The sequence below is a fragment of the Zonotrichia leucophrys genome, chromosome 1A (assembly GCF_028769735.1).
Source record: "Zonotrichia leucophrys gambelii isolate GWCS_2022_RI chromosome 1A, RI_Zleu_2.0, whole genome shotgun sequence".
In the NCBI taxonomy this organism is placed as follows: Eukaryota; Metazoa; Chordata; class Aves; order Passeriformes; family Passerellidae; genus Zonotrichia; species Zonotrichia leucophrys.
In genome coordinates this window covers 61,291,938-61,312,712 of record NC_088170.1, presented here as the reverse complement: position 1 = coordinate 61,312,712, position 20,775 = coordinate 61,291,938, and the positions used below count along the sequence as shown (strand labels likewise).

Sequence of the window (20,775 nt, the reverse complement as noted above, 5' to 3'; positions counted from 1 at the left end):
CACATTGCATTTTCCTGGCAGCAGACCACAATTTTTACTTTTCCTTCAGTGTCTTTTTAGCAGAACAAACCCATAAATAGATGCAGGAGTACAACCGAGTAGATGATAAACTCTGACGTGTGGGCTGAACAAGCAACTGGGAAAGTGAGTGGTGAGAAGAAAGTGACTCTAGTGGAAATAACTTTAAATACTTCTGCCACCAGATAAAGCCTTCACATCACATTCAAGACACCTGACAGACTTGCAAGGAAGAGGAAGGGAAAATGCTTTATTTCCAAAACATGTGAAATACATATGTGCATCCATGGGTGTATGCAAAAGCCTCATCCAGAGTTCACTGAACATTTAGGCAATCATTGTTTAAACAATCATGCCAGCACTGGTCCCAGCAGAAGCCAGGCTTTCAGCCTTCACACCTCATTTTAGCAGGAGAGAGGGAAATGCTGACCCAAGAGAGCTGCTGCTCACAACACCCTGGGAGCCCACACGCATCTGACCATTTGTTCTGTGTCCTCAGATCTCATGGGAGCCCAGCAGAGAGGCTTTCCAGCCTTAGAAACAGAGAATTTATAAAATTTAAGCTCATAACATAGGACTTAGTACATAAGAGCATTAAAATAGTGACAAAATCCATTCTTAAGTTTAAAGCATCTTTAAACAGACGTCATCTGTACCCAAGAATTAAGACGAAAAATAGGAAAACAAGTATGAAACTACAGGCACTACAAGTTCCATACAGAACACCAAAAAACCTGAAAATTAATTTCAAATGCCAGATGACACAAAGTGTTATATTGCCACTTTTTAAAAAGGCAGAAATATCTGCAGTATTGCTATTATCACATACAGGAAAACCTTTCCATACAACAAGCTGAGGATTCCAAAGGTGTTCAGGACTAGGCACGGTACCAGCCCAAAACCTAACAGATACAGGTTTCCACCAACAGGCTTCCACTTCCATTTCCTGGAGAACAATTCCAGCTTTTGTTTCTGGCTTATTTCACAAGTTAAATTTTAAACCTAGAAAATCCTTTTAGGATCTTTGTTTTTCCCATTCTAGGTTTGTTTCATTTCTTCATCTACAATTACAATTCGCTCTGTCTTTTGTCCTTTTCTGGAGCCATCTTAGAATTTAGCAACAGAAAGTTATTTAAGTGGTCTACTATGTTTGTAGTGAATAGAGCACTACAGGAGAGCAAAATCAATGTCGAGGGGAGATACCGTGCATCATTTAAAAACTTTGCCTGAAACGTCACCCCTGAGAGGCGAGCGGCAACTCAACAGCTATTTTAACTCGCTATTAGACCCAGTCTGGTTTAGCTACACAGAATATACTGCGAAACTTGCCACAACATTAATTCAATGCAAATCTTGCAGCATTCAACTGTCCCCAGCCTACAGTAGTTTTAGTCCTGAACAAATGTACTCTATGTACTCAAATGTACTTCCTTTTTTCTTGCAATTCTAAAAATAACCTTATCTTCACACACAAAGTACATCTTAAAACACACAAAAAGGTAAGCTTTAAGTACTTGTGAGCAAAACTGAAGAATACACCATGGCACGCTGTAAGTCTTTATGTTACCCATGTAGTAAGTCCATCAAGGTGGTACTCCCCGTCGTAAGATCCCAGAAACACAAGCAAGTTCCACAAAATAAAAAAAAAAAAACAAAACCACCAAAAAAACACTCAAAAGTTAAATGATGCTCTGCCTTTTGTTCTTTTGACACTTTTCTATACTTTACTCTCGCAGCAACAGTTTAGGAGTTGCTCGGGTCTACAAGAAATATTAAGAGTAAATATCGCCCCAACGTAACGTTTCCTTCCTTTCAAAAGGGGAACAGAGAATCCAGGTCAAAAGTTCCAGGCGTTATCCCTTTGCGATGGGAGCCAGGGCCCGGACAGCCCACGCCGTGCCGCTTCCCCGGGGCGCTGCCTCCGATCCTCCCTCCAGGCGGCCGAGGCGCCCACCTGCTCCAAGGGGCTGCAGCGCCTCCCGCGACCCCACGACTTCCGAGGGGCCCCGAGCAATACCCCGGGCTCCGAGGGCAGCACCGCCCCCCGCCCAGCCCGGAGCGTTCCTATAAAACTCTACCCCTCGGTGGGCGAGGGAGCTTCGGAGAGCGGCTGCCTCAGGAGGAGCCTCCCCTCACGGCATCCCTTACCTAAGAGGAGCAGCTTCACTTCCCTGGCCGCCTTCTCGCCGTCCTCCCGCAGGTTCCTGTCGATCATCTTGCTCCTCTCCACCGCCGCCTTGTCCTCGGCGCTCAGCGTGCAGCCCATCTTGGCAAGGGGCTGTTTGGCTCCGCCGCGAGAAGTGAAGCAGGGAGCGGCGGGGCTCGGAGGCGGGGAGGCGCTGAGGAGGGAGAGGGAGCGAGTGCTCCCCGCTCGCTCTCTCCTTCCTTCCCCCGCTCCCTCACCTGGGACGCAGCGGCGTCGCGGGTACCGCGCGCCGGGCTCGGCTCACGGCCAAGAGGGGAGGCAGCGAGCGGGAGGGGCCGTGGGGAAGCTCGGCCGGGGAAGCGCGGAGCGGGGAGAGCGGGGCTGCGGACGGGCGGACCGAGGCCTCGCACCGGGGCCGCCGCTCCCGCCGCCGGCCCTGAGGCTGCTGCGCGCGCGGCACCGCCCCCGCCCCGCCGGAGGCGCGCGACCGCGCGCGCACCGCCCACGCCGGGAGGGGAGCGAGAGAGAGACAGAGGAGGGGCGCGCGTGCACGGCGGGAAGAGGGGCGGGCGCGGCCGCGCGTGCGCACGGCGGCGGCCAGGCGTTTTGGGGCGGGGGACGGGATGGAGGAGAGCGCAGCGGGAGCGGAACGGGGCTGGGAGCGGGGACACAGCGGGAGCGGAACAGGAACGGGGCTGGAAGTGGAGGCACAGTGGGAGCGGAACGCGAACGGGGCTAGAAGTGGAAGCACAGCGGGAGCGGAACGGGGCTGGAAGCGGCGCAGCCCGTGACGCCCCCGCGCGCGAGCCCCAGGCATTTCCCTGGGAGGGGCTCGAATTTAAACTGCTCGCGCGCGGGAGGTTCCATTGCTCGGCGGGGCGGGGGAGCGCCGGGCCGGGCTGTGCCAATGGGGTACCCCGGGGGGGGGGAGGGGTGGTGCAGGAGCAGAGCTCCTCGTCCCCTCATGCCCTGTCCTGCCTTGTCCCCCTGTCCCGCTGTTTCCGCTGCCGGGACCCAGGGCAGCCTCTCGGGGTGCAGCCCCGCCGTCGCTGGGTGCTGGCAGTCGGCCCTCAGGAGGGGCAGTAGTAAGGCTGGGTTTTACGTGGGCTGATCGGTCAGACGTACTTTACCGCACGAACCCAAAGCCAAACGAACCGTCCCACCTCACGACTCAGCTGCTCATCCCGCTCTTTTTTGATGGACCTTCCTTCATCCATGTATATAAGCATTTAAATAGGGAAGGGGGTGCCAGGAGATTGGAGCAGGGCTGTTCCCGGTGGTACCGAGCAGTAGGACGAGAGCTAACAGGGAAATTGGTGCACACATAGTTCTAGCTGAACATGAGAGAGCGCTTCACTGTGCAGTCGCCGAGCACTGGGACAGGTTGCCCAGGGGGGCTGTGGAGCCTTTCTCACTGGAGATACTCCAATAATTTGGATGCAATCCCGGGCCATGTGCTCTGGGATGGCCCTGCTGGAGCAGGGAGGTTGGCACAGATGCCCCGATATGGTCCCCTCCAACCTGACCCACTCCGTGATTCTCTGCCCTGTCTCAGAGCCCTGGCATGGGGCTGTCTGCACATCTGTGACCTGTCAGAGGCTGTTTTATGACTTGTTTTGCTGTTTATTATAAAAGCCCTAAGGAAACTATGCAATGTTTACAAGTCTTTCCCCAGCACGCACATGTTGCATTTGGATTGCAAAAGAGAGATCCCGTTACCCGATAATAGGATCACAGAAGAAATGAGGTTGAAGGGACCTCGGGATAATTCAGCTGAGCTGCGGTGTGACTGGGACCCACAACCCCATCTGGTCAGCACTGATAGGGTGAAGCACTGATTGCACTGAAATTTGTGGATAGAACTGTGCACAACTGATAAAACTTTGTGAATCTCAGGAAAAGCTTCAGTCAAAACGTAAGGCGCAAAAGCCTACAAGGCAAACCTGTTAAATTAAAATTCATCTTTCTAGTGAGTCCTTAGGATTTTTTTTGTTTCTATAGAATCTCAAGAACTTCTGCCCCCAGAATGAGCTCAAAAAGAGCAGCACTTTACAGCACAGAAGGTGTTTTAGCATTAGAGTGCAAAGACTTTAAGTCAGACTCAGCAATTACGATACTTAGCAAATTAAAAAGATTTTTTTCCTGTAATACTCAATGGAAAAGTGTATCAAATGTTTTACTTTGATTGGATGTGTGGTTTTTCTTCTTTGCAGAGATCAACTATAACTTAAATATTTTTCACATCTGATTGGTAGGCATGCTCTCAGCACTAGCAAAGGATAGTATAGAATTCTTTCTTAAAGAAACCCCAAAGTACATTGGTTCTCAAGACTTTATAAGACCTCTGACATTTTATTTGGCCATCTTCATTGTCCTGCTGCTATGGAGAATGCCAGGGCACCTGAGAGGTGTTTGTTGCTTCTCTGCCCTCCTGAGTTGTTCAGGTGTTTAGTTTATTTTGTGTTCTCTTGGGCAGACTTCCACCCTGGTACTGTGTGGGATAAAAACTTTTACAAAACAGCTCATCTCACATATGGAAGCCTAGTCTTGTTTTAGGGTTCCTGGCCTCTCCTGTGGTAGAGGGAGCAATGTCAACTGCTGCTCAGGAAAGAACAGAGCTAGTGGAGATGAAAATTAATAAGCTTAGAGATACTTTTCTGATTTGGAAATCAAGGCTAAAGAATTATTTCTGAGATAAACAACACGTGGTTAGGGTATTTGTAAGTGAAAGTACAGATTAAGGGATAAGAAAGTTGTAAACAGAGATTATGGTAGGTGGAAATAATGTGATAATAAAAGTGGCAGATGTTACAGAAATGGAGATACTACAAGTAGGACACCTCAACTTTGCATGGATTTTGTTTCATTTAATCATGTGCATAGAGCATACATTTCTATGCTTTTGGCCTAGAGTATTTGTGAGGGTGTTCTCTCTGTCCTTTTTCCCCTTTAACATTGTCACTACATTCATTGGCAAAAAGCTTGAAACGGACCCAAGTTCTTTTTCTTTTTATCACCCTGTATCTGGAAAACAGAACTGGATAGTATCTCCTCTTTTGTATATATAGCTTAGTCTTAAAGATTGACTTCTTAGTTCTATTTAACCCAAGCCCACTTTATTTCATAATTAGGATTTTTCTACTACCTTTTCCTGTAGTATTTATCACATCAGTATCCACAACCCTGTGGATAAATTGTACCTGGTTGTACATGAACAATATTACAAAAAACCTGTAAAACAATATTACAAAAAACCATGTACAAAAATATTACAAAAAATATTGTAATATTACAGGGGAACTCCTGAGCATTCTAATGTGCATTCCTGTAAAAATTTGAAGGCAGTTGGTATCAATTTTTAATTTTTCAGAAGTGGAAGTACTACATGGCACAGGTTCACTAATATTATTTCCTTATGCAGTCTTCTTTGAAACTATAAGAGATCTTTTCAACAGTGTTCAGCAATGTCAGTTGTTTAGTTCTACTTATGCAATAATGGTGCAGGGGATAAACTATGGTATTCTAGTGTTACTTCACATACATAGCAGCTCTCAGGATCATGGAATAGCAGAAACTCTTTTTACAGTGCCCAAGAGGGCTGAGGAATGATTGTGCTAACTCTGTTGTGGCCAGGAAACTCCCAATATTCAGAACAAAGGTTGTCAGTGCAGTGCTTTGTAACAAATAATGTCTTACATGGTGCTGTGCAGCAGTGTAGGCCTGAGTCACTACCTGGAGCTACCACAGATCTGAACCTGATGTCTGAAAGTATTTTCTTCTTAGATAAAATAATCTACTCCATAGTGAGAGAAACTATAGTTAAGTAGATAAATGCAGTCTGTATTTGGACAGTACACCAATGGTCCCTGTGTGTTATTCCAAAACACAGGGAATGTGTAAGCTCTAACTCATGGATCAGCATTGCCTCACAGCAGTGTGGTTATGTGAGACTGTGTATTTCATCCCTGCAGTTAGAACTGTACAGCTTTTACTTTCTTCTAACAAGTTGGGAGATTGCTCAGGAGCTGTGTGTTTCATGGCCTCATTCCTGAGAGGCGATTATTTCAAGAGATTTTGTTGTTTTGCTTGGTTTAACAACAAATAGCTGTTGTTTGATATGACCTCCTTTTGAGTCTGCATCACCAGCTCCTGGGCTCATTTTTCTGTAAGATTATCTTTAGCTGCTTGCTGCATGGGCTTAATAGATAAATTTCTTGTGTTTGGTATGGAATGCACAGTGTTTTATGGGGATAATGATCAGCCTTCAGCCTTCTATTTTGCTGTTTTTCAGATTTTAATTTAAATTATCTGATTTAATCATCCTTTGCTCTTGTCTTTAACCAGACACAGTACACAAAAACATATATGAGAAATTGAATACAGCTGTTACAAAAGAACTAGAGGAAAGTGGGCAAGAATTTTAATTTCTGCCTTTGAAAAAATAAATAGAGCAAGGTAAAATACTTTCTGAATAAAACATGTAACATTATGCATAATTATATCTCAATACCTGAACTACTTACTAAAATAATAGTAAGTATTATTTTAGTAAGTAAGTAAGTAAGTAATACTTACTAAAACTAGTAAGTATTTTTTACTTAAGTTACTTAATTTCCTTTTGTGCTGAGAAAATAAAACGTTCCCAAAGTGTGATTCAAGGTATCTTCTTCCATAGTGCTCATTCCAACCCTTCTGCCATGGGCAGGGACACCTTCTACTTGGCCAGGTTGCTCAAAGCCCCATCCAGCCTGACCTTGAACACTTCCAGGGATGGGGCATCCACAGCTTCCCTGGGCATGTTGTTCCAGTGCTTCACCAGCCTCAGAGTAAAGAATTTCTTCCTAACATCTAATCTAAACCTACTGTCTGTCAGTTGGAATCCATTCACCCTTGGCCTGTCACTGCATGCTCTTGAGGAAAGTCCCTCTCTGTCTTCCTTGCAGGCTCCCTTCAGGTACTGAAAGGCCACAATGAGCTCACCCAAAAGCCTTCTCTTTTCCAGGCTGAACAAACCCAGTTCTCAACCTTTCCTCGTAGGAGCAGTGCTCCATCTATCCAATCAACTTGGTATCCCTCTGAAATTGATCCAACAGGTCCATTGGTCTCCCTGTGCTGGGGACCCCAGACCTGGATGGGGCAGAATCCCCTCCTGACCTGCTGCCCACGGTGCTCCAGATGCTGCCCAGGACACAGCTGGCTTTCTGAATCTGAAACAACAGGTTTATTACACCATTTGAAACTTAAACAGATGAAAAAATAATTAAAAAGAGCAAGTACAAACTCTCCATGAGAATTAAATGTCAAAGGCCCCTCTGCCCCATTGCTGAGTCTTCTGGCAAAGTGCTTGCACCTTCAAGAACCTCTGGATTACACTGTATGCATACACAACGCTGATTCTTCTCTCACGTTACGGTGATTAATTAATGGATAGTGGATACTCTAGATATTAATTAGCTAGGATAATGTCCCTGTTCAGCAATGTCACTAATGACAGGGCAGAGCTCATGCAACACCTCTGTGCAGGGCCTTTCTGACTAAGAGATTTTATACACTTAATTCAATATGAAATTTTTCTTGGAACCACAAAACAAGTTTGGCTTTAAAATTTCCCGACACTGCAGATGAGCAACACTGAATTGATTAAGCTGTAGCTCAGTAGCATGCTAACATCTAAAGTGTGCTTGTTAATATGGATGCAAATAATTATTGTCAGCACCTTGGAAGATTCCAAGGTGTATATTGAGTGCAGGAGGTGCTGCTGGCAGAGAGAGGAGATGTGTGCTGTGTATGCCAGCCGGTGCTGTGCACACTCTAGTGCTCACTGTTGCCTTGAAATAAACAGTGAGAATTCTGTTAATTTTAATGAAGGCAGTGTAATTACAATGATGTGGGAAGAAAATCAGCTTTGTGTATGCACACTGTGTAATACCGAGGTCCTTGGAGGTGAACTGCGTGTATTTTGCTAGGAGAAGGCTGAGAATGGGGAAGAGGGGAATTTGACACTTCATTCATTTTATGTTAATCTTTCCAAGAGACCAGGTTCCTAATGAATTGTGCAAATATCTAAGTTGATGATTTCATTGTTCAAAGCACTGTAGATAGGTTCTCTCCTAGAATATGATAGAACCAGGTGTAAATGCTCAGCAAAGGAGATTTCTTTTTGTGCAGTTGGCATGTTTTTGAAATAGTGCCATGTTAGATTTAATTCTGAGTAGTTACAGCTGAAGAAACTACATAACCTACTGTCTCTTCTACCCCTGACCTGCAAATGAACTAATCATGGTACAGACTTCATAGTATAAATAAACAAAGGAAAAACTCATTGAAAAAATGAGCATTTTAATAATGAAGATTGTATTAATCTATAAGAGAAAGACACACACACACACACTGATAGACATTTGTTTCCATAGTGCTAAAAGTCCAGCAAAAAATCCAGAATTAAAATTTCAGGACATAATGTCTTTAGTATATCCATAGCAGAAATGGATTATACATAAATTAAGCCACAAAAAAATCATGTAAACCTGTAATATTGTGAAATATATGGCTTTTGGGGGTGTGATCTGGGTAGTTACATTACGTTTTGTCCCTTTGTGTGTATTAGTAAATTGAAATTATTTCCCAGTTAGTGTGAAACAGCACTGAAACACTAAATGTTATATTTGTAAATGTTATTACATGTTAATAAAAATTAGATACATAAATAGGTGTATTCATGTGCTATTGTCACACCAGAAAAAATAAAATTATAAAGTGGAAATAATTTAATTATTGTAAAATCCTTTTATGGTGCCTGTATCAATTTTGAATTGTAGGAAGTAAACATTAGCATATATAAGCAACACTATCAACCAGTATAATATTTCCTGTTATGATGCTAGGTCTTCACAAATTGGTCTATTTTTAAATTATTTTACATTACTGTATATTTATTCAAATTCATAAAAGTACAGTAAATGAAACAACTGCATAAGATGTTACACTAAATGGGAAATTCAGGAAAATTGCTGCAGGATTGGTCAATTTTTATCTCACATAAGCACAACATAACTATAAGACAATACAGCAACTTTTTGACTGTCATATCTAAGTGTCTTCACACATGCTCTGAAAGGTAGCTCACATCAGTAGATTCCTTGAATAGTCAGTTTTCTTTTACTGCATATGAAGATATTACTTATGATAAATTAATTCTATAATGTATTAATACAAGCATTTAATTCCAGTTATAAATATAGTATAAATCCAGCAATGATTTTGCTGACAAAGCATATCAACAAATCAAAGAATAGGACTGATTACTTACAGAAATTCAGAGAGTTTTTCAATAATTGCAATTTTAAAATAATTTGTAGGTAAAGTGTATTGATTAAAAGGAGTAAATTTTGACCATGTTATCCAATAAATGTTATTTATTTTGTTTCAAATGAAAGTTGAACAATATTTACATGGAAATGAGAAGTACTTTTTTATTAAGTAGTCATTTTTATTTTTGCAACTCTTTATGTGTGGGCTATGGCAGTAGTCTTTCCATTTTAGAGTACTGAACAACTGTGAGTGCTGATTTATAAATACCAAGTAAAATAACTTTGAAATATTTATCAAAGTGGGTTTGTCCTCCTTCCTAGGCACGATGACAGACACCCTAACACTGGACCTTGGGATTTTTGTTTTATAACTCTAGAAGATTCTCCTGATTACAAAAGATGAAGAAGAAATAAAGTGCTAAAGCTGCCTGCCTTCTTCCATGATTGTTGTGGAGCAGAGGCCTCTGAAGGAAGGCCTTTGCTGTGGTTTTGTGTTTACATTTTTGCTGAATCTTCAAAATGTTCCTCTTCATTCTCAGGTCCCAGATTCAATCCAGAGTTATACTTACACCTATAGATTCTTCTACTCTCCACTTGTAATTAGCTCTGAATTCTGCAGCTTTTGAAGAAGGGCTTGTGTATCCCAAATCTTTTCTTTTTTCCTTAGCTACACCAGTTAATCTAAATAAACCAATAAGCCTTAGTTTTAGGCACTCTATTAGAAGTAATGAAGTTTGTGGTTCTGGGTACACTGGAGTCAATGGAAATGTGACTATTACTATTACTTTATGTAAACTACTGTATGTAAATACAGCAGAATTTCTCTTTTGGAGCTGCTCAAGTGCTTCAAGTTACACATGTGTTTAAGTGCATTCCTGATCTACAGCCAGACTCCTCGGCATCTTTCGAAATTGTTTTTTAGTTAAAAAAATTATGCTGACACTGTGCTGCAAAAGCATTGTTTTTACTGGGTGAATGAGAAGGTTACTATACTTTTCATCTAAAATCTGATCCTGAGTTTTTTGGTAGAAAAGATACAATTCAAGTTTAGAACTTGAAATAGGAGCATCTAAGTTTATTTCCATTCAAAATGTTGTGGGTTTGTTGACTGAGTAATTTTCTCATTTAATTCTCCTTAAATGGCCTAAAAAAAGCAGAACACTTCATGTCATCAGAAAAACCTACATAAATATTCAGAGTATTCTCTAATGCAGTGACAATACTGGTTATATCTTGTTTATTTATGTGAAAGCAATAATTTCTCAGAGCAAAGCAGGTATGAGCCTTATTGCAGGAAATAGCGGTTTTGAATGTTACTTCCTTTGTCTTGCAAACAGGAGCACATAAACCCAGCACACATTTGGTTATATTCCAGTGCCCCTTTGTTTGTTTTGCCATTTGCTCCTCTTTTATATAAATTAGTAGAAGTTGCCTGGGTAATGTTTTTCATTTTATTGTTTGTTTACATGTCCAGTGTCCTTAAAGCTTGTTAAGCCTTTTTTTTCTCAAGTAGACTGTCATTCACTTTTCTCATATCTATGCAGAATACAGAAAATCAATGGCTGCAAAGTTATTAATTTTTAATTTTTATTGTGAATTGGGTACTATTATAGTGTTCAGCTGAATAATACATTACGTCTAATGGTGCCTGGGATTATAAATTACATTTTGAACATAATATTTGCTTTGAAAGCTAAGCAGTTTTCCCTTGGAGTACTCTGTTTATCTGTTTAAATCTCACCCTTCCACCCCCCCCAAAAATCCTACATGTGCCAGAAGAGGATCCTGAAAGAAGGTTTTCTTTTCTTGAGTAAAGTTTGTGGAATCAATTGTGTGAACAAAATAAGACCAAGAACACAAGCAGAGGGTTTTTTTATAAAAACGCAAAGGTGAAACTGTCATGACATCTATTTGTAAAAAACCATGAAAATATGTTCAGATTTTTTTTGTCTTAAAAATATTATTACTAAAAACAAAAATAAAATGCTTTAGCTAAACACTGTCAACATTATTAATACCAAATCCCACGTCTACTGTAAGGAAAAATGACCACTATCAACAATATCTGTAAGACTTGCTTGTAGCTTTGCATTACACTATGTTAGAGACAGTGGTAAAAGATGCTAGAAATAAAAACTCTGTGTAACAAAATAAATTCTTCTGTCTAGTGTGCAAAAATAATTCTTCCTGGTCTGTCACAAGATCACCTGATTGAATAATCTGGCAAACTACTCTACACAGTTTACTCCATCATGCTGAGTTCTGGCTAGTACATTTAGGATTTGTTCCCAAGAAAATAGATGCTGTTGTCAGGCTTCTCTCACGAGGGATATTTGGAAGATCCAGATATTTCCCTGGCTGAGCAGAACTATGAAACTCAGTTGTGAGCCTCTGCTACAAGAATTTGGAGAACCCAGATTAAGAAAACTATGTATTGATAAAACTGTCTAAGGGAACAAAAACAGGAAATGTTTTTAGATGAGAAAGAACTATCAGGAATTTAAACAGGAAAGGCTGAGTACTGTTTGTTGCTGGAGAATGCTGATGCTGTGTGCAGGATGACCATTGCCCTGACTAGGAGAGCTTTGACAGACACTCTGTCCAAGGATAGGCAGTCCAGATCAGCAAAGTTGCTCACAAGGTGCTTCACTGGTTACAAAAGCTTAAAATGGGATTAGAGTCAAGGGAGTCAGGCATCCAACTATCCCCTAAATTAGCAGGATCAAGCTGGAAACAAGAATTATGACCAGAAGAAAGATCTTGGGCATGTTAAAAAAGCACAGTGTTGCAGCTGAGGTCAGAGGAGTCAGAGGCAAACTGAGGGAACCAGACAAGCAGTGAGCTCCAGCTGGAGCTGAGTGTTTGAGTAGGAGAGAGCAATCCAGAGCTGGTCACAAATGGAGATGCAGCAGGTACAGTGCTGGCACTCAGAATGGTTTGTCCTCTGCAGGCCAGAGAGCCTTGGAGAGCAGGAGGAGGGCTCAGTGCCACCATGGCAGGTGCTCTGTGGTGGGAGTGCAGAGCTGCCCTGCCCGAGGCTATGGACAGGCCCACCTGGACCAGGCGCTCACGAGCCCACTCATCCCTTGTGGGCTCTGAAACTGGCTGGCTGAGACAGCTCTGCAGGGCTCAGTGGTTCCTCTGATGATGGATCAGGATGGTTCTGCCAATGAATAGCAGCAGTTCTCAGGTTTCAGTTCCCGTAGCTCACAGCACTCCTTCCTGGAGTGAAGGGCTGGGGCAGAGAACTGGTTTCCCAACAGACCTCAAGCCACTGGAAGTTTTCCCCCAGAACAGTCTTAGAGTGAAAGCAAATCAGTGCTGTAGGAAGTGAGCAAAAGAATTTGGAATCCATAAAACTGTATTTTTACCAAAAAAACCAAAACAACCAAACAAAAAAATCAAACCACAAACAACCCCCAACACCCACCTTACAATCCCCCTCTCGACCCTCAAATCATTCTCAGAAGTTCTAAACTGACTTATTTGGTATGTTTCCTTCATATTAAATAAGCCTTCTCACTCACTGATCTATGCATCCTCTTTATATTGGAGCAAAATAAGAGTAAGTCCAGCTCAACTCTTAGTTTTGCAAGACAAAGTTGGCATGAGTCTGTGCTATTCCATTTCTTTTCCATTTCTGAAGTATTTTCAATTAATGTATAAAGAATAGGACTCTACAAGCATCTGTTCCTACAAAACCAGATCTGATGTTATTGCATTATCAATTTTAAAAGCAGCAATGAGATTATACATATAGAAAAAATATTTTTTTAAAAAAATATGGTAATAACATTGCAATAGTGTTGCTAGGATATCCCCTACTATACAGTAGGCTGGTCAGTGTGACCAAAAATAACAGAAAACAGATACACAATTAACTTCTTTATGAAGTAAAATGTAGGAACAAAAGCCATTCCAATTCATATTTAACTGAATTTTGCTTTCTAAAACTGAATCTTTTTACTTTTGTGATGAAAATGTCTAAGGTTTTGACTAAATATTCCACGACATTCAGACTTCAAATACAGCAAAATGCTTTTTCCATGATTCAGACCTCAGAGGGATTGCAGAGAAGTGAGCTGGCAGATTTTTAAAATGCATGTGAAATTTTGTGTCTTTATATAGGTATGTATTTCTTTTATGTTTGTGACATATATGTAAATAGTTTGTCCAGATTTTCATGGATGGATGGAATTTGTAGAAGGTTCTGCAGAAAGCAGGACTCTGTTCTGTTCAATTTAGTGTATGATAACTTCAAATTAGTTATCATACCATATCTGATAAAATGTGCACATGACACACAGGGCAACAAAACATTAAGTAATTATGAGGCTAAAGCAGTTTTTTGCAGGATTCTAATATTCTTGTTCTGCAGAGAAGGGGGGCTAAAAGTTGTTTATATAGCTAAACAAAGAGTAAGTGTATGAAGAGGCAGTTTCATCTCTCCTTGAGGTTTTAATGAGACCAATATTGAAGTACTACTTGGAGAACTAATGTGGATGCACCAAAAAAAAGGAAATTGAAAGTATACAGTATAAATCATCATTAAAATGTCCAGGGAGAATTCTCTAATAAAAAGGATGAGGAATATGAGCAGCAGCAGAAGAAACTGGCTGCCCTGTGTCTTGCAGCAGTTTGGACAGGCTCTCAGAAGGTGTCACACATCCAAGTGGTACCAGGGAACAGGCAGGGATGGATGTGAAGTGGCTGCCTCATGCCAGGCAGGGCACTGAAGAGACCACTGAAACTTTCTTAATGACAAATACACAATTTAAGGGTCAGTGAGAGATGGAATATTAAACTAGATAATACGCTTTTATAGGCATACTTCCTTAATGTCAGTATGCCTATAAATAATAAGTAAAATTATTTAGGAATAAACTGCAACAAATCTCTAATTAGAAATTGCTTCAATATGATCTTGCAAAGGAGGATCCTCCAAATGAAGCAGATTCTCAAAGCAGCAAGATAGTCCCCTAGTTAAAATAGAGTTGTCTGACTTGCCACAGAGAGCTGTGATACAGAATTCTGTAATTTGAATAAAAGGAACCTTTTAGTTCATTCTGAAATATAGTGGAGATACCTGGCAACTTTGATGTTCCTTTGAACTCCCTTTTAGCTCATTGCTAGCCAAATGGTTGCTGGGCTTTGCAGATATAGTTCAAAGCCTGATTTATGTTACTGATTAAAAATAATGTATAAGCCTCTGGAAAAGAGAAGTCTGGGCACATAATAATGCAGTATAGGGCCATCCACCAGATTTACTGAGCCATTTACTGGATCTGGCTGCTGAGTTTTGGTTCTTACTTCCTAGTTTCAGATCTTGGTTAGTGGCAGGAAAAAGAAGGTGGTGCTGGCATGAAAAGCCCACTTTGGCAGTGATGTTATTGTGCAGAGTAGTCCAACTCCTCAGTTTCTCATCTGATACCTAAACAGGATAATGTATGTGACTGAATACGTATGACAATGGGGAGAGCAGAGATGGATAGTGCTTTCCTGTTGTGCCATCATGGGTGAACCTGTGGTGTGAGTGTGTGACTTGCCTGTGGTGGTGACAGGCACAGATGGCACTGTCACCAGCCCTGCCAGGGAGCTGGCTTTGCCCAGGAGTGCCCACACTGTGCCGTGCAGGAGCAGGGCAAGTTCGGAGCTAACGGGGCTGTGAAAGGAGAACACTGCAGTATTGTTCTGCAGGGAGGGCTCTCAGGGCCAGGCAGTGCTGCCATACCTGGCTGCACTGCAGAACAGGGCCCCGGCCCCTCTGGCCCCTCAGCACGGTTTGGAAGTGTCTGTGTGACCTGGACACCCTCTGTTAGTGTCCACAGCACAAACAGTGATGAATGCTCATGGTGTGCCCTATTTAAGGCCATAAGACAGCAAACAAGGCAGATTTCAGGGATGAGGAACTACAAAGGCATCATAGAACTATGGCCTTTTTCTTAGGAATAGGTGTTCTTCAGTACTGCCTTGGCCACAGCAGCCTAGCCCAAACATAAATGCTATTTTTCACACCAAACTTTTTAATTTTAACTTCCTCTTTATGTATGTGTATATATTGTTTATTCACAATCATGTCACAGCTTCCAGTGGGTTGAAGCAGGCAGTGTGGTATCTCTATTCATACATTTCTGCTTTTTAATAGGATCTATTCAGAGCAAGACAAAAGGCTGATTGAATGCTGGGAGAAATTTTGTATCGTAGAGTCATTTAAATGTGAACTAGGACATTCTCTGGAAAATTACATAAAAATGGCTAGTGACCCTGTGTACAATACTTGCTTTCAACATTATCCAAAGCCAAGACAGCCTTTTGACAGTTACATAATGCAGATGGGTCATGATCAGCCAACTCAGAAATGCTCAGCATTGTGCAAAATGAGAATCGCATTTGACGAAGTTGAAGCAAAAAAAAAGGACAAAAATCCTTTCATTTTCAGTATGCTGATCAATTTTCTAATTTATAATATCCAAATTTAGAAATATTTAGAATCATAGCATCATTAAGACTGAAAAGACACCCAAGATCATTGAGTCCAACTTTTGAAATTTTATTTGTTTATTGTTTGACATCTAAATACTGGTAGAAAGACTGATAAAGGCTCAAAACATAAAATCTGGGAGGTCTTCAACCTTCAGCACACCTGTTTGCAAAAACATCTGCAAAATATTGTAAATGGCTCGTGAAGCTACAGATGAGGGATCATATCTGCTATTGATTTCCATGAATCACATATATTTTGATTTAGAGAAATTTTACTCTGACTCTAAAATAGCCATAGACTGATTTAGTTACAGAACTGATTTCCAGAATTTACAAATCCAAATAATTTAGCTCACTGCTAAATCTTCTTGCCACCCCTTGTTTTTTTCCTGCTTTCTCCACTGAAAAAATTGATGCTTAGGACTTTGACTTAATGCTTATTTGCTCTTTCTTATGCCAAAACAGTAATTCTACAGAAAAATATCAACAAAATATTTGAAAAACTGCACTTGCATCAGTAAACACCACATAGCAGCAGTGTCAGTTTTCTCCCAGTGGAGAAAATAAGGTCTTAAACTACATAGAATTGTGGTGTTTCAGTGTATATAATTTGTACTGTGTAAGCCAAAGGCTTTACATAGAGATACAGATATATAGATATTTAGATATGAATATATAAATAAAATTAACTACAGTAAAATGTTTTATAGGTATATGTATGCATTTTCTGCAGGGATATTATAGCACAAGCTTCTTTGATATTTCTCCTAATATTTTTTCCCTGTAGACTGAAGAGAAATCTGTGGATGCTGAAGGATAATTTATGGTCTTCCTTTGCATTCTCTCTTTCTCTTCCAGGATGAGGCTGTTACTTACATGCAGCAATTGTAATATTATCTCAAATTAATTATATTTTTGTGGCATTCCTTCCTTGAGAATAGCTGGCTCTTAATATAGCCCGGTAAGTAATCCAAAATACTGTAATGGACAATCAGGTAAGAACACATCAACATGGCAACCTTTTGTAGCTGAGACTATTAAATGGTTTGTTTATACAAACTGGTGCTGCAAGTATTAGAATCTTGATTTTGTGTGACTAAAGACAATATTTTATTATTCACTCTGGCCTATTTTTCCCTCCTTAAACCTTCTTTTAGTCACAAAACTACTTTATAGAAGTGAAGAAGTGAATTATAAGTTGCAGTGAAAACAAGATTTCCTTATCTGCCTTTAGGTTTCTCATTTTAATATGTATAAACTGAGTTAGGGTGGTGAATTTTATCAAGAAGTGGTGTTTTTATGTTAAATCATAAAAAAGGCCCTTACTCCCTGTCATGCAGTCTTCTGCATCAAGGCTTGCTAGTTTGGATTGCTCTTGCTTTTTGGAAAGATGTGTGCTGTCAATCTGGAACAAGTATAAAAAGGATGAATGTAAGGAAAGTGAAAATTAAATTTGATTCAGAACAACACTGAACACTGAAGAAGTTTTGTTTAATACAAAATGTCTTTGTAGCTTGAGTTGTCAATCAGTGCTTCTTACCAGTATGATTGTCCTGAATTTGGTACAAATTAATGTCTTGAGGCTGTTTTTGTTTTGAAGCAGTGCATCATCTCTGCATTTCACTGTGGAGTCAGGGCAATAACAAGCACAAATTCAGGCTGAGTGAAAAATGGATTGAGAGCAGTCCTGAGGAGGAGGTGCTGATGAGGCCATGACATGCCTGACATGACCCAGCAACGTGCTTTTGGAGCCCAGAAATCCAGTTGTGTCCTGGGCTGCACCCAAATCAGCGTGTGCAGCAGGGAGAGGGGGGGATCCTGCCCCTCTGCTCTGTTCTTGTAAGACCCAGCTGGAGTTCTGTGTCCTGGCCTGCGGTCCCCATATAGAAAGGACATGGACCTGCTGGAGCCAGCCTGGAGTAGGGCACAAGGGTGTTCAGAGGGCTGGAGCACCTTTCCTATGGAGCAGACTGAGAGAGTTGGGGTCATTCAGACTGGAGAAGAGAGGTCTCTGGGGAGACCTTTCTGCAGTCTTTCAGTTGCTAAAGGGAGCTACAAAAAAGCCTAAAAGAGATATTTACAAAGGGCATGGGAACAAGATTAAGGGGACTATAGTGCTTTACAACAGAAAGGATATGAAAATCTTATTTAGACTTTTATCTTGATCCCAATGAACTTATAAGTAAGAGAATTGCAGAGAACTTCCGATAATGCTCTTGCTGTGCAGAATATTTAATAGTGGTCGTCATCTACTTCAAGTCAAAGCAAAAGTAAAGACTTATAAATATTTAATCCTTTTCATTTCTCTTGGATGAATTAATCTGTCTAAGTACAGTGTTTAATAACACAGTACCCTTTGCTGTATTTCTCAAAAGCAGATATTAAAATGCTGCCTGAACTCACTTTGGGTCATTAAACTCCATTTAAATTTTCCCTGTGGTTCTTCACAGTTGAAAATGTTATACTTCACTAACCTCTTTGGGGGCTCAGCTTGATTTTTCCATATTAAATGTAGCTAACTTTTTAATCAATTTTCTGCCAGCCCTTTTTGACTTTGCTGCTCCACTCCATATTATTACATGTAAAACTGTCCACCTCCAGTGTAGTATTGTTACATAAAGTTTAGTCAAGGCTCATGCTAGACAGGAAACTAACCAAGGCAGAGCCTAAAGCCCACTGTGTTCCAAAGAACCATCCACACTTAATTCAATCTATAAGTAATAATACAAAATACAAAACACCTGGTGACAGAGATGTCATTTTTCTGTTCCAGCTCATGTCTAGCAACATTTCAATCAATGGTAATTGTGTACAATACTCAGTTCTTTGTTGTACTCTCTAAATATAGGTTGCCATTTCTGTTAATACGCAAAGATTGTTTCAACATGGAAGCAGAACCTTGGATGAAACAGAACATCCAGTTCCTTGGATGATGTTCTTAACATACCCATACAAAAATGTTTGGGTTTTTTTTTCTCACAAGTATAGGATGAGTTGTGAAGGAAGGAATAACATCAAGGAAATAGATATATACTGTTTTCAGCTATGGAGAGAAAGTAAACTTTCTTGATATTCACAATAGCGGTTTGTTGTAAAAAAACACATTAAAAAATGGAAAATATATAGTAAAGGCTTGTGGGAGAAAGGGTCCTTGTTCACCTGTTATCTAGAGAATTTAACAAAGTGATTCCCCCCCATACCATGGGAAGGAAAATCTATAAAGGCCTCTTAAGACATATAGTGTAAATGTAAAATTGCATAAGGAAAGCAGCCTGATGGGAACACAGTATCATTAAATTTATATTGATTATAAAATGTGAGCAAAGTCAATGTTAAAGTCAGTCAAGATAAATGAGAATTTGCAAATGGTTGATGAAACATGAATATGGAAAAAAAAATAATGCACACAGTGATGATGTCCAAAAGTGTCAGAAGTGCTGTATTTCCTGCTGTTTGCACTGTTGAAAGCATTAAAATAACACCTTGCATCTCAAATCACAATTACCAGGCCTCTTCTTTTGCTTTTGTGCTGAGGAGAAGAGAGAGATTGCTATGGAGACAATATATAGCTAATAGCTGGAGGGTAGGTGGAATAAATTCAATAAATAAACAGTCACAGCTGAAAAGAAGGAACGAGGGATGACAACCAAGTCTGACAAAAAGCTTCTGATTTTGTATTGAAAATTTGAAAAGGATGTAGAAATCAAATGCTGTCACTAAAAGCTGATAAAGCCATTGAATCAACCTGAGAAAAACATCAGGGATTGATCCAGTGTTCAAAATGAGAAGCTAGCAGAGAATCATAGGACCTTTTGCTAAACTCTACAGCTGTTTCTATGCCTTTGAATGGGCCATTTATATTATTACATTCTCTGAACATCAGATTACTATGAAATCCCTTTGGGTTTTCAGTCGGGGCATTGTGTGGACACTTGCTCTCTCTATTTAGCCAGTTCATTTCTTCCTGTGCTCTTAGAACCAGCATAAAGCTGGGCTGGTATGACAGCCCAGGGATATAATCAAACAATCTTACAAATCACCTGCTAATCTTAAAAAGCAATTATATGTCTGAGAAAGGTCATTAAATAATGCATAGTATGGCAGGTGACACAGAGTCACATTAATGGAAACACTTAACACTGTTACCATGGTTAGTGTGAAAAACATGCCCAAAAAGGGCTGGTGCTTTTCACTGCCACTATTGATTCTAGAAAACCTCGTTAGTTCTGCTTCTCAATTAATTATGAAATACTGGAGAAATGCCTGTCATTGTTCTTCTGTCAATTAGAATTAAATATAACAAAAGCTTAATCTGTTTTTTGTTTCTGTATTTCTGCCCTGTATAGAGCTCCTGCCCACAGTGTATTATTTACTGTTGATCAACAAAAACATTTAATGGCGGGAAAGAAAAGCTCTGACTGCAGACTCAACCTTCCATTTGACTTTCTGGGTACCTGGTCTGGCTTCACATCTTTCATTGCACAGCTAGATTATAAATATTTTTCCTTCAGTGACTTTTCCCTCTTTCAATCAGATGTTTTTTAATCATTATCTTGTGCAGTTTTATGTTGCCTTTCCTCAGATTCACAGCCTGGTTCTGGTTCTTTCACTGGCCACATCTTGCATCTCAGAAAAGGAGAAGGGTCATTTTGTTAGGCAGGAAGAGAAGGATGGAAAGGTTGAAGAGTTGTTGAAGTTTTTTTTCTAGAGCCTCCAATTCTCCACATCTCTTCTGTACCAGTTATTCACCCAAACTGTAACTGATCAGGATGACAACTTTGTTATTTTTTGGTGTTATTTGTAAGAATTTAGCTTTGC

At 40.6% G+C, this 20,775-nt stretch overlaps 1 protein-coding gene across 2 annotated transcripts in view; it reads right to left on the bottom strand.

The window, feature by feature from the left end:
• The window catches only part of GNAI1 (G protein subunit alpha i1), a 33,496-nt gene extending 30,883 nt beyond the window's left edge, over window positions 1–2,613 (bottom strand). The window contains exon 1 of one of the 2 annotated variants that reach the window (XM_064702944.1): window positions 2,167–2,613. In XM_064702944.1, the coding sequence (XP_064559014.1) occupies window positions 2,167–2,284 (118 nt within the window). In that variant the 5' untranslated portion in view covers window positions 2,285–2,613. The remainder of the gene's footprint in view (window positions 1–2,166) is intronic. The other variant, XM_064702945.1, reaches the window with a different exon arrangement.
• Window positions 2,614–20,775: the final 18,162 nt, after the last annotated feature.